The 14,886-nt window shown below is 51.4% G+C and overlaps 1 protein-coding gene across 4 annotated transcripts in view; it reads right to left on the reverse strand.

Moving 5' to 3' along the window:
• LOC147685008 (uncharacterized) overlaps positions 1-14,886 on the reverse strand; it is a 2,279,237-nt gene that overhangs the window by 57,020 nt on the left and 2,207,331 nt on the right. For all 4 annotated transcript variants that reach the window (XM_086940905.1, XM_086940907.1, XM_086940908.1 and 1 more), the window contains one exon: positions 4,119-4,230. In XM_086940905.1, coding sequence (XP_086797031.1) covers positions 4,119-4,230 — 112 coding nt within the window. The remainder of the gene's footprint in view (positions 1-4,118; positions 4,231-14,886) is intronic.

The following is a 14,886-nucleotide window of genomic DNA, read 5'->3' on the forward strand; positions in this document are numbered from 1 at the left end:
ACTGGAACTTCAGGTCCCACTGCAGAGCCTGCATATGCCAATGGGCAAGTGTCACAAGCAGGAAGCAGGAGGCAATGAGGCCCAGGAGCCTCCGAATCAGTCCCACCTAAATCCAGAATAGAGGCTTAAACGTTAAGTATCATAGCCTGAATATCAAACTCGCTGCTCGGAAGGATACGACTGAAACTGCAGTCCAGAACAGCTCAGATAAAAGGGAGCATCTGTGAAAGAATCAAGTGTGACTGCGACACGTTGGTAGTGAACCCCTGAAAGTGCACGAGGTTCACCATAGTCTGGAGGTGGGAGACAACCACAAGGGGGGTGGAGCCCCCTCAACAGTCAGTCATCAAGATAGGGGAATACTGGACCTCCTAATCTCTGTAGATGAGCCACCATCACCTTGGTGAATATCCAAAGGGGCACTGGTAAGGTCGAAAAGGAACATGGTAAACTGAAAGTGCTTGCGGCCTACCGTGAACTGCGTGTAACGCCTGTGAGCAGGATGGACGGGAATGTAGAAGAATGTGTCCTGCAAGTCCAATGCTACCATCTAGTGTCCCTGGTCTAGTACAGACAGCACTTGAGCATGCATGGGTAAGCTGAATATATATTTTTCCAGGAAGAAATTGAGAGGGTGCAAGTCTAGGATAGGGTGTAGGCCTCCGTCCATTTTGGGCACCTGAAAGTAACAGGAATAACATGCACAACCTACTTTTAATGCTGGTATCCTCTTTATTGCTCCCTTGGCCAAGAGTATAAACAATGATAGTGATTCTGTCAGGGACACAATCTATTTGAAACACTGTACTTAATACATTTTAATCAACATATCCCTTGTGAGGATGTATAAAACGACACACACACAACAGTATATAGTTCAGAAGGTCAATATTTAGTAGAAACCTTGTAAAGAGTTAATCAACAAATTCTACGTTGCTGTCCAAAACACGGGGACATATAGACTGAATGTACATTTAGTGGTTGGTCGTGACTGGTGACAAAGTGCTGTACAGTGATAAAACGTAAGACATGTATTCATACACATAAACAAAACAATAGGTAATGGATGTCCACTTTAGAATACAATAGTCACAACTGGATGTAGTGTTTCCTTGTTTAGGTTGCAACTTTGTGTGGACGGATCTACGTAAAAGAACGTTAAAGGTAGCTTGACCAGCGCCGGTCCCCATCCATCAATTGATCCAAAGGGCCCAACTGGATATGGGTGCGAACCGGCCAGTGGAAGACCAGTAGGGGCCCTTCCCAAGCCTATGGGGGCCCTGAGGCACTCTACCAGGGATGGGCCTCCCAAACAGAAGGTGCATGGCCTCATAAAATTCACAAAGTTGGGCCGGGGTCACTCTGGCTCCCGGAAACTCAGAGGCCCGGAGATGGCTCAGGCGCAGGCTCAACCTTAAATCCTGATACTCCCTTATCTCGCCTGATGATTTAGACAGACAGAGCAAAGTTGAAGGCCTCTTTCATTTCTTGCTCTTCTTCCATTTTTGGAATTTACCCAAACACCTGGACAATTTTGACTGTGACAACAAGCGATTGGAGTGACTCAGCGACAGATTCCAGGACCTTCCTCTCAACCAGGATCGAGACTGTTGCAGCATCACATGGGGCAGCAAGGGGCTTAAGGGACAACTCCCTCAAGGCCTTGGGGTGCATGACACGACAATCGAAGCAGGTCTTGTAGTCATGGTCATGCTCAATGTGCCAAAGTCAGACGAGGCGTGGATCTGTCACCAACATCTGCCAGTGAAAACGTATGTGGTGATGGTAGAACCCTAGCACTCAGGAAGTTGGAGACCAGGTGGCTGATAAAATTAAGATCTGTGGACCTAGGCCTATAAACGGATAGGGAATTGCATGTCTTCTTACGTGACTTATAGGGTGTTTGATCATGAATTTACGGCAAATAATAAGTGATATGATGGATGTAATAGCTGAGTAACTAGGGGTATAACAAGACAGTACCGCAAGTTTCAAAAAAGAAAAAGATAATATAGAATGTGTTTGGATTTAGCCATATGATCAAGCAAACTGTTCCTTGCTGTATAGAAGTATTATACTGTGAAACCTTGGTGGATTAATATAATCAAATAGGAAGTTTGCACTAAATATATATAGAGGAATGTTTCATGCAATACGTTTCTTTCCCTCTATGAAGTTCAGCTTCTATAGGGAAACATGAAAATGTAAAAACTTATGTCAAGGAATGTAATACAATCTGCAACTTGTACCTAAAATGTATTGACACCTTTATGTGAAAATATGAAAATGTGAAACTATGATGGAGTAATGTAATCCAATTTTAAATTTATAAGAAATATGTATGGACTCATCCCTCTCCTTTATGTATCCCAACTTATCTTCACTCTTTTTCTACTATTGCCACATGACTGGTAGTATTTATTGAGGGTCTGCATTTATAGGATTAGAGACTGGACTGGACTGGTCTACATCTTGTTAGTTTGTGAGAAAAGGAATGGTACATTTGGAACATAAATGGAATGCAGGCCATTTAAAATTAGGATTAGGTGTAGCAGCTTCGGTAAAGTAGTTTCTTGTAGAAATCGACAATACTTACATTTATATACACGATGGTATGCGCTAGTGAAACACAATACCCTTATAATTTTACATATATACATTGGAATTAAAGAAAATATGGTGTTTTAATGTGGGGGATTAAATGTGATTTACTACGTAAATACAAACTTCATATATTGCAAAAAATCTTTGTTCTGAATATAAAAATGTCATGTGATGTAGTGGCAAAAATTAGACATAAGGATGGTGCATTCTTTGTTACACATAACGTAACCACTACAATATGGCGTCACTGGTTTTTCGAATTTGGCCTCTAACATGGCGACTGTTTGAGCCTTTCGTCACTAGCTTACTCTAAAAAATATATATAACTTTGTGTGTTGAAGGAGCAACAAATTAGCTGATAAGGATTGTTCACTTTGTGTTATACATAAATTATCGACTATAGTATGACGTTACTAGGTTTTCCAAGTTAAACTTTCCAACATGGCGACTGCTTGAGTCTTTCGTCCACAGTTTTTATTTTAGAATTAGATGTTTGGTGCAGTAAAAATATTGGGAATTTTTTTTCTCTTCCAAATACATATTTATGTGAGGAAGCGATAAAATAAGGTCATGACTTTACTCGTGCTACATATAACTCAGCCATTGCAATATGGGGCCACCGTATTTTCGCGTCCTGAGCCATTTTTGGTTTCACATGCCAGGAACGACTATTTCACATGACCAGGACACACTATATACGCAATGTGGTAATGGACGCATAGGTTCATGGCATCGGACGGATATTTTGGCATATGTTTCTAGTGACACTGGGTAAGTGGTGCTTGGACTGGATGCTTTTTCGAGACTTATCAGCGAAATTATATTAGTATATATCTTAGGATATGTGCAAACTACATCTGTCTTTCATTGTTACTTGAGAGAGGGAGCTTACCACAGACCTCAACAAACACAGACTTTCATGGTGTCTCCAACACTCCAGACCATTGGGATCAGATATACAGAATTGTCTTGAAAAAGTCTTTTCAAGATGAAAGACATGTTGGCTGACTTCTGCTGGAAGTGTCAATATACAGAATGCAGAATAAACCAACAGTGAAAAACTTGGGGAGTGACAATTGGATCTTGTGTTATTTTGTCTTTTTCTTTAAAGATTATTAAATATTGTATTCAGGCCCGGACTGGCCGTTGCGGGCACCGGGCAATCCCCCTGTGCGCCGCAAGGGTGGGGTCCGGTTTTGGGCTCTGGGTCGGCGTTTTTGTTACAGGGCCTAAACCCGGCCCCGGCAAAGAGCTCGGTCGCACCCCCAACCTCCCCCCCACCCCTCCCCCCCTCCCCCGGGGGCCGGGCGAGCACTTTGCCAGGGCCGGTTTTGGTTCTCAGTCCGGCCCTGATTGTATTCATGTTGAAGAAGATCCAGGAATTCATGGTTGTACTAACTATTTATACTGGATGTACTACTAGTTGAACTATCATGTGAGGAGGATGGTAAAGTCTTTATTGGGAGAATATAAGCTGTCAAATGCTGGGGCTCCTAAGAAATTAAATTACTCACCTCGGTCAGTGATACGCGTTCGGCTAAGATTCACCTTCAAAAGCTGTTTGCAATGCTGCACCCCCAATCGGAGCACATTATCTCCAACAGGTGTGCAGGCCAGCCCCAGCACCTGGGCAGCAAGAAAGAAGAAATGAAGGATTAATCAGGGAAGTGGAAGAACAAGATAGAGGACACAATAGAATCAGCAATGAGACAGCGGGAATTAAATGTCAAAGGAGGAAAATTATCAGAGAAAGGAAGGTTGAAAGGACAGAAGGCAGGGACAGGTAATAAGATGACATCAGAACGGAGCAGGGGGCAAGCAAGAGAACAAAAAAGCAAAGCGTAAAGATTTTTTTTTTTAAAAAGGAGCAAGGGAATTTATTAAATACGCCACAAGAAAAAGATGAAGGAAGCATTGTGTCACACGATGGGTAAAGAAAGAAAATAAGATGCACTGAACAGAAACAAAAAATTGGATAGGTGACAATAATTGTTGGAGGGTACACAAATAACACAAATGCGGTTGGGAAGGTGTTCAAGGAAGATGATCATGTTGCTAATTATAGATTGTCAACATAGGGGATATTAAGTTTTCTTTACTGGCAAGTTTAGTACTCTACCATAGGAATCCACACTACTTATGAAGTTAGACTAATTACTGTGGGTCCAGAATATTTTACTGCTTTTAACTCGCTATTTGTAAAAAATAGTTGTTCCCACCTTTGTTTAAAAACAGAAAAACAGAGTATAGTGACCAGATGGCCCCCACCATGTTCACTGGAGGGATAGTCTCTTGAGCATTCTTTTTCCTTTTGAATGCGGTACCCATAACCTTTCATTTACTGTCCTTCTCCTTTGCCACATCGAGTTAAACAACGCCCACATGCCAAGTTGAAACCTTGCAATTCACGAGCAATAGTGACCCTTTTTAGGTCTCGCCTGACGTTGCAGCTCAAAACGCTGCTCGCTTGCCGAAAGATTTTGTGGATGAGGGGTTTTCAGAAAGAGGCTCGAAGACCCGTACCTCATTTCCATTGGCTTGCGTCTCCGTTTATGCTAAACAGTGGCCTGCCATTGGAAATGAGGGTTTTTTGTTGATGCCCTTTCGCCTCCGATCCGGACTGGGTCCCTGCTTTATTGCTGTCGCAAAGCATTTTCTTATCTTTATGGGGCCATGTGTTTCTAATTAGGATTGGTGCCAGGTGCGCCCCTTGTGTGAAGTCAGGCAGCGCCATGGAGGTCGTTGTGCGTGGTAGCCACCTTTGGATTCTAGTTCTTTAGATGTTGTTTTCATTAGTTATTATAATTTTCTTCCCCACCTGTTTGTATTCCTTGTAGGGGAGGCTGGTTGGTCACATGTAAATCCAGAAAACTCATCAAACTGCAAAACTACTCCTACTAGCAAGTAACTATTTAGTTTTGCAGCATGAATCCTTTTCTGGATTCAAATGTTGTGCATAGATTACGTAGCGGTTTCTCCCCTGTTGGGGGTGCTGTGGTAAGAGGAAGGCTTTGTGAGCAGGTGTTGAAGTACTTTCTGTCCTATTTGTGCTTCCTTATTCATTTGTATGTCCACACAGTAATGTTTGGTGAAAGTGTGTGGAGATGCCCATGTGGCTGCTGCACATACAGTGTCAATGGGCACATTGGCCATCAAGGCCAGGGTTGCTCCCTTTTTCCTTGTGAAGTGAGCTGTTGGTCGTAATGGTAATTCTTTGTTAGATTTTGCGTAGCATAGCTGCATTGTTTGGACTATCCATCATCGTGAGATTGTAGCCTTTGAGACCGGAGTACCTGTGTTGGTATGCGAGTAGGCAACAAACAGTCGTTTGGCTTTGCATGTTTGTTCTGTACTTTGTAGATAATACAGCAGTGCTCTCCTTACAAGCTGTGTATGGAGGCTTCTTTCGCCTTTCGTTTTTGGGTTTTGAAGAACACCGGGAGCAGAATTTTTTGAACTAAGTGATATTTGGATACCACTTTTGGCAGGAACTGTGGGTTTGTTTTTAAAATAACCTCGGCCTTGTGGATTTGCATGTATGGTTCCTGTATGGTTAATGCTTGTAACTAACTTACTCTCCATACGGATGTAACAGCGATTAGAAATGCTGTTTTGAAAGCAATGTATTTGAGCTCTGCTTTATGTATGGGCTCCAAAGGATTTGCCATTAGTTGTGTGAGTACAGTATTTAGACTTCACAAGAGCAATGGAGATGTTCTAGGAGGAGCAATTATTTTACTCCCTTCTAGAAATCGTTTTTTGACAGGCCTTGTGAAGAAGCTCTTGCATGTTTTTCCCCTAGTGTATGCTACGATGGCAGCGAGGTGCACCTTTATGCTAGAGTAGTTGATGTGGCTGTCTAGGAGATGAGTCAGGTGTATGATTACTGTTTCTTGTGTGTTGATTGAGTTCATTTGATTGTTAGCAGTGCACCAGGTCGTGTATCGCTTCCATTTTGCTGCATAGCATTTTCTTGTAGTTTCTTTCCTTGCCTCCTTTAGAATTTCCATAGTTCGGTGAGGCAGGTGGAGGTGACCAAACTCTATGTATTCAGGCGCCAAGCTGCTAGGTGTAGCGTTGTCAGTTCTGGATGAAAGATTTGGGCCTGTTGCATTGTCAACAGGTCTTTCTCTGCTTTGATTTTGATTATTTGACCTTTGGACATTTCTAGCAGACTGGAGTACTATGTCTGCTGTGGCCAAGGTGGAGCAATGAGAATTATGTTTTTTCCTGGTTGTCTTGTCTTTTCCCGTACCTTTTGTATTAGGGTGTGTAGGAGAGTAGGGTCTGCTATCCTATGGTCACCCCAAATTTTTGCTTTTTGCTTCACTGGTTTTCGACTTACTGAGGCTGTGGGCCTGCTAATCAGACCCACAGCCTGCTGTTCTCTCTCTAAATTCACAGACATGTACTATAGGTACATAACCCAATTGGAAATGGACTCCTTGTCAGCCCCTGTACCATGCACTATAGGTGCTCAGGGCATAGGTGCCACCAAGGCCTACCAGGGGCTGAAGCATAGCTTTTGCCACCCCTGGCTGGTTCTTAAATTGACACAACTGGCTGATCACTCAGCTGGGGCAAGTGGGTGTAATCACCCCTTGCTTAGATATAGTATAACTATATCTAAACCTATATCTGGACACATATAAACCTGTAAGCCAGTCCTATGGAAGGCCTTATCAATCCTGGACCTATAGATTACAATATTTGATCTAATCAATGATGAAAAAATATATTTTAGTAAGGAGCAACAATGATCAGTCTGCTATATGGAACTCAAAGACTGTGGGGGGGCGTGGCCAAGCACGCAATGTGAGAAGACGTGCCCGGGCTGAGCTCCGAGTGAAGCTCCCCTACCACGGGCCTTTTATCCTTCATTTCTGGAGGTACCGGGCCCAAACTCAAACCGAGTGCACCCGGGACCCTGCTCCACCTCCAGGACAATTTTCAGGCGAATCGAAGCACCTGACCCTCCGACCGGCGGCGACCCCGGCAGCTAGCCGCCCAGAGCGCACTTCCGGTCGGCGACCCCAATCACCTGAGACCGGGGATCCGGCCTTGTGAGGTAGGCCGCAGCGCGTGTGACCTCCGAAACGCAATCGGCCAGGGAACAGAGACCAAGTCCCACAAACCGGACGCCCCCCGGGGGCCCAGCTGTACAGGGGCCCCGGACACCAACAGGAGGCTTGCCGACTGGGCCCACGGCGAACCGCGAGAACAGCCCGCCCTGCTGGCCGCTACTGGGGACGTCCCGCCAAGCTCCGTGTTTACACCAAGGGGTGAGTGCGCGAGGCTGTCTGGAGACCCGCATTGGCGCTATCGCCCCTAGGCCCTGGCGGCCTAAAACGGACACTGACCGACCCAGTCCCCTGGGCCCCCCTTGCCCACCCGACGCCCTGACACAGGCCCGGCCAGGGGAAGGAATCCACGTCACGGAACCCAACACACCCGGCGGCCCAGCCACTCGTGGGCCCCGGGATCTACCGGTGAACAGGCCGCACCGACCCGTGGCGGGCTACGACGCCAGCCCGCCTCGACCACCAACATTGGAACCGCCCGGCCGAACTTGGCAGACACCAGAGGATCACCGGGCCCGGCTGTTGCGGGGCCCACACAGTCGCCGCCACCCCCGGGTCCAGCCGACCACCACCGGAGGCCACGCGGCCCTACCCCCTGGGCCTCTGTACCCGTCCACCACCTGGATGCCGTCACTGATCAGCGCCGGACCCGACTGGCACTGAGGGGCCCAGGCCACGCCGCGCGCAAACTGATACCGCGTTGCACTAGCCCCACTGACGGTCGGCCCAACCCTGGGGGAATCTCCCGGCCGGCGCAGGAGCGGACACTGGGCGGCCCGCACACCCCGCCTCTACCGGACTACCGCTGGACTACGCAGATCCCCACGCGGCGCTTGGTGGCGCCTGGCATCACCCGGCGAGGTGCGTCTTCCCAGGCCCTGAGGGCGGACACAGCCAGAGAGATCTGGCGACCCGACCTGGCGGGCCACCACATAGCGCAACCGAGAGGCGATTGTAATACAATCATTCACGGCATAGACTGGCACACCTGGGGGATCTCGTACCGGCCACTGCACGATCACCTCGTCCTCCCCAGACGACACCATAGCGCAGAATCCTGAAGCCCTGCGGTAAAGCAGTCCTCCCCCCCCACCCGCGGACCACGCGCCATCCACCACAGGTGACACGGAGAGCCTGACCGGGAGACTCACACATGCGAGCCCCAACACTGCGCATTGCGAGAGCATACTCGCTCGGCTGCCCAGCTGCAAGGACCACCCACATGTCAGGGGGGACCAGGGCGAAGACTGGCACTGGGGGGCCGCTAGGCAAAGGAAAAATGGTGAAGACCACAGAAGCTGACCACACTGCCTCCAAACTGGACACTATGCTGGCGGCCATGGAACGCCTGGAGGAGTCCATGCAGCTGACCCGTACGTCACTGGAGAACAGGATTGATAAGGTGGCTGTGGACCTGACACTCCTCCGAGCAGACCACAAGAAACTGTCCGACCGCACCACGTCTCTAGAGCATACGATGGCGGAGACCACACCCAAGCTGGCACAGACGGACAAGCACGTCCGAGACCTGCTCAACCGGGTGGAGTTCCTTGAGGATAGAGCGGAGGACGCGGAGGGACGGGCCAGAAGGAACAACGTGCGCATAGTGGGCCTGCCGGAACGATGGGAACGGAGAGAGACGGCGGAACACATGGAGACCTGGCTCAGAGGGCTACTACCGGAAGGCACGATGTCACCACACTTTGTAGTGGAAAGGGCACACATAGTACCATCCCGCCCACCCCCCGAGGGCTCCAACCCGAGACCAATGCTCATGCGGGTGTTGAACTACCGCGACCGGGACGCCATCCTCTGCGAAACGCGGAAACTGTCAAACATACAGGTGGACAACGCCAAGGTGATGTTCTTCCCTGATTACACCATCCAAGTTCAACGGCGGCGTCAATCCTTCCTCGCGGTGAAGCAGCGGCTCAGGCACCTGGCTCTCAAGTACTCATTGCTATTCCCAGCGCGCCTCAGAGTGGTGGCACTAGACAAGACCCACTTCTTCGACACCCCAGAGGCGGCAATGGCCTGGCTGGATTCGGGAGTGGACACGAATCCCGGACCCGCACCAATGGAGCAACGCCGGAACCGAGGCACGCGCAGGCGGAGACAACGGCGCAACTCGAGGGCCGGGTCCCCGGCCGTGGAAGCAGAAATCGGCCCCACCCCGGAGCAAATACAGAATGAGCAACTGGAAGCCGTCCGCATAACAGCTGAGATCAGCGGGTCGCAATCGCCTATCCTGATTTCCAACGCCAGCCCGCGATCACGCGGGAGCGAGGACGATGACTACATGTACGGACTACCAGATGACTCGAACCCGGAGGGCCTGCCAGACGTCACGCCCCAAACATCTGATCTGATAGCATGAGAAATCCTCCCCAGCCTAGCTCTGGCCAGACCACTGCAGCTAACATAATGGAATGGCCAGCTCGCTTCCGAGGATGGCTTGATCGGGGGTCCACACCGGCGCTCCTGGAGACCCTGACGGTCATAAACGCCCCCATCCTCGGGGCCTGTGCTCTGCTCTCTAACTCCCCCATCCTCCGGACTGCCACGGAGTCGCCGTGGCACCGGGAGGAGAGTTGGAGCTGTTCCACTGGAGTGCCACCGAGACCATACCTTTGGAGGGGTGGACGGACCCCTGGAGGTGAGTGCCCCCCCCGGGGGGAATGAAAGAAGTGGTCCCGCCATGGGACTGACTATCCGAGTCCAGTGACATTGGGAACCCCGACCTGTCTACGGACGCTGACACTGACTCCTGGTGCCCTTATGGCCCAATGCCCGTGGAGGGGAGCCACCACGGCTCTCTTGGCTTAACGTACTACCTTGTTCTATCCAAGTGCTGTATTTAGTCATCCCCCCATTGAACTCACGGATTGATTGAGCTCGATAGAGCGTTTGGGCGGCGACTCGTTTTGTTGTTGCCCTTTTGGTATTATGTTCATGTTCAAGTTCTTCATTTTGAGACTAGTGTTGGCACTGAAATGCAACAGCGTGCATCCTTGGGTTTGTGGGAGAGGGCGGGGAGATAAAATGTTCATTGCTCGCTGCTGTTGTGCGGGTGTGGGCGGGGCGGGTTGGGGGCCGGGGGGGGGGGGATGGGTACTAGGGCGCAATGAATACTGTGATGGCTACGATTAAATTTTGTTCCTGGAATGTTAGGGGCATGCACACACCCTCACGTAGATACCAGGTGTACTCATATCTTAAAAGACATCAGATCCAGATTGCACTACTGCAGGAGACACACCTGGTCGCTGCCGAAGTGGCCACACTTCGCCGTAGGTGGAGGGGGCAGATATTAGCCACGACCTTTTCAGCATTTGCGCGAGGGACCCTGATCTGGGTTCGGCCCGGGGTTCCGTTTGCACTGACACACAGCAATATTGACACTGAGGGGCGCTATGTCTTCATGCAGGGCAGACTAGACGGGCAACAGATTGTCATAGCCTCCATATACGCACCTAATGTGGAACAGGGGAAATTCTTCACGCGATTATCGGCAGTAATTGCGACCTGGCCAGACTTACCCCTGATGATGGGCGGGGATTACAACTGCGTGTTAGATGCCTCCCTTGACCGCTCGTCCCCCCCAGCGGCACTCGCCCCAGTACAGGCAACCTCCAGGGCCCTACTTGACTGGGCAACACAGTGGAACTTACGAGATGCCTGGCGCGTCAGAAACCCCACCGCCCGGGTGTATTCCTACTACTCGGGAGCCCACTCATTACATGTCAGGTTGGACAGATACATGATGTCCCGTGACCTGATTCCCTCCGTGACAGACACTGACTACCTAGGACGGACGCACGCACTCGGACCATAACCCACACACGCTGGTCTATGGATGGAAGCGCCCGCATCCGCCCGTACCTACATGGCGCTTGCAACCGGATCTCCTGCTTGACACCACATTCCGAGAGGAGATATCCGGGAAGATCTTACAGTATTTCGAGGACAATACTGACTCGACCTCCTCCTCGAGAACCGAGTGGGACGCCTTCAAGGCAGTGACCCGGGGAAACTGTCTCGGTGTACAGGCGGGCCTGCGTAGACAAGTGGAGAGAGAATTGACACAAGCGGAGGAGGAACTGCTAGCTAGGGAACGGGAGGCAACGGGGGGCGATGATTCCCAACTGATCTCGGCTAGGGCGGACCACGCTGTATTGATGGAGCGCCTAAAGAACGTTAACTTCGCAGCACAATCCGCGCGCACCCACAACGCAGGTGACAAGCCCGGCAGGTTACTGTCGTGGTTGGTACGGCAAGACACACAATCCGCATCGGTCCTGTCAATCTGTACGGCCCAGGGCGTTGAGGTTTACACCCAGAAGCTGATCCATGAAGCGTTCACATCGCATTACAAGTCCTTGTACAGCTCACGGCTGCGGGCCACAGTGGTGGAGATCACAGACTATCTAGCGACACTGCAGCTCCCGACAGCCACTGCTGCCCAACAAGCGGAGCTGGGTGCCACGCTCACCGGTGAGGAACTGCGGGAGGTGATTTTCTCCCTCTCCAATTGCAAGGCACCGGGCCCTGACGGACTCCCGGCGGAGTTCTATAAAGCCTACTCACTGGTGTTAATACCGGAACTGCTGAAAATGTATAAGGCAGCGTCGGAAGACGCTGAACTCCCGGCGTCCCTGAATGCAGCTAACGTGGTCTCCCTACTGAAACCGGGTAGAGTAGCGAACGAACTCGGCTCATACAGGCCGTTAGCGCTCCTCAACACCGATTACAAAATACTTGCAGCGGCGCTGGCCCGGAGGCTTGCGCCACTGGTCCCCACTCTGGTGCACCCTGATCAGAATGGCTTCATACCCACCCGGAGCACGTCCTACAATCTACGCCGCTTTTTCAGAGTCCAGCGATATGCAATCCCGACCTGGCCACGCTCGGGGTGCATCGTGCTTGATCTGGAAAAAGCGTTCGACTCGGTGGAATGGCCATATCTCCTCCGAGTCCTCGAGAAATACGAGCTGGGCGATGCCTACGTCCAGATGGTGGGGCTCCTCTATCGAGCGCCCGAGGTCCGGGTCCGGACTGGACGGTTGTTCTCCGACAGGATCCGCATCGGGAGAGGTACCAGACAGGGCTGCCCCCTCTCCCCTATATAATTCGCCCTGGCGATGGAACCACTGGCGGAAATGCTCCGCGTCTCCGGTATCACCTGGGGCATCCCACTAGCGGATGGCATTCACTCGGTGTCTCTGTATGCCGACGATTTATTGTTATATGTTAGAGATCTCACGCGCATACCAACGGCGATCACGGACATCTTTCAGGCATTCAGAGACATGTCGGGACTCCACGTTAACTGGGCCAAGTCGGGAGCCTATGCATTCGATGGCGAGATGCCACAGTGTGATGTGCACATGATGGGGGAGACGCTCCGATGGCACCCGACGGTATTCAGGTACCTAGGGATCTTGATTTATCGGGACCCCGTGGATCTCCTGGAGGGAAACCTAGTGAGAGCCATATCCTCGCTCACGGCCCAGGTCACGTTTTGGAACTCCCTCCCACTGAATGTGCCGGCTAGAGTGGCACTAACCAAGATGATAATGCTTCCCCGGCTCCTCTATTATTATACTAACCTGCCAGTGTATGTGCCGGCGCGCATATTTAAGGGATTGGAATCCCTCACCAGACGCCTCATCTGGAATAAGGGGAGACCCCGGGTGGCACTGAAGACCCTTTACGCAGCCACAGACGCTGGGGGCTTAGCGGTTCCCAATCAGGAGCTCTATTACTTAGCAGCACAGCTGCAATGGGTCGCCTACTGGCTGAGCGGTAAGAACCTGATGGACACGGCCACCGCCGACACAACCCTATCTCCCATACAGGTGAGAGCCGACCCCCCACGCAGGTCCATTAGGCGGTAGCAAAACGGTGCTTCGTACGGAGCCTCAAGCTCACCAAACATACGGTGCCTTATGCTCCGAACCTGCCTCTACTGGGGACTCCCTTGGGTGCTGACATGTTGTCCTCGACCGAGCTGCGCAGCTGGACTGCGGCAGGCTTGGAAGACCTGAGCGGCCTGTATAGCGACGGAGAGCTGCTGCCCTTCGAGGCCTTGGCCGCGGACACAGAGCTGCCAGTGGGTCAATTCCTGGCACACGCCAGACTCCTGCATGAGCTGACGAAGGCATGGGGTGACCTTAGCCATGAGCCGCCCACTCATCTGCTCATCCAGTACTTACATGTGATGGGCGATGGGTCCCACATTGTGCATTGGCTTGCACAAGCCCTACACAGTCATACACAATTTTCCTCTCAGAGACTGAGGGAAAAATGGGCGAACGACCGTGGCACAGACTGGACGGACAAACAGTGGGCCGCTATATTAGCAGGCGCCAGAGTTATCCCCCGCAACGCGCGATTCAAAATTATCCAATATTATATCATCCACCGCGCATATCTATCTCCGGACAAGCTGAATCGCTACTTTGGACTCACTTCGTCGGCGTGTCACAGATGCGGCCTCCTGGACTCAGACTTCCTGCATGCACTCTGGAGTTGCGCTTATCTCACCCCGTACTGGTCGGCGGTCACGGACATGTTGACGGCAGAAACGGACGATACCCCCCCCAAGACGTGGGAAGTGTGCCTGTTGGGACTCTATAAGAGAACCAAGCAGACCAAACTACGGGAGCGTTTTTGGGACTTGGGCCTCATTACGGCCAAACGCCTTATCACAAGACGATGGAAAAGCGCTACCCCGCCGCTCCCTGCGGACTGGCGTCGCTCTCTTGGCAACTGGGCTTGTGCGGAGAGTGTGTCTCTACACAGGGAGGAAACCGCTGGCCTACGGAAATACCCGATCGCCCAAGACTGGGATGCTACCCTAATCGTTTACCACCAAGCGTGCGCCCAAGCCGGCATAGAGTGCCGTCCCGACACGGAATAGAGGGGGCCCAATCACTTACTGCCCACGCCTGGCACAAGCTCCGCCGCCACCCACCCACCCCCCCCGCCCCCTCCCCCGCCCTACCGCCCCATGCGCCCCCCCCGACTCCTGAGACCTTCCACGACAGAGCTGTCCCCTGCCGCTCTCCTCCCCCGCCTTTTGCCCCCCCCCTCCCCCTCGCCCTGCAGCCGCAGCGACACCGCCTCTTCAACTGTCCCCGCCCCTGCGCGACCCACACAGGATGCACCACACACAGCTAGAGTTTTAGATACACTACCA

Source organism: Lissotriton vulgaris, chromosome 10 (genome assembly GCF_964263255.1).
Source record: "Lissotriton vulgaris chromosome 10, aLisVul1.2, whole genome shotgun sequence".
Lineage (NCBI taxonomy): Eukaryota > Metazoa > Chordata > Amphibia > Caudata > Salamandridae > Lissotriton > Lissotriton vulgaris.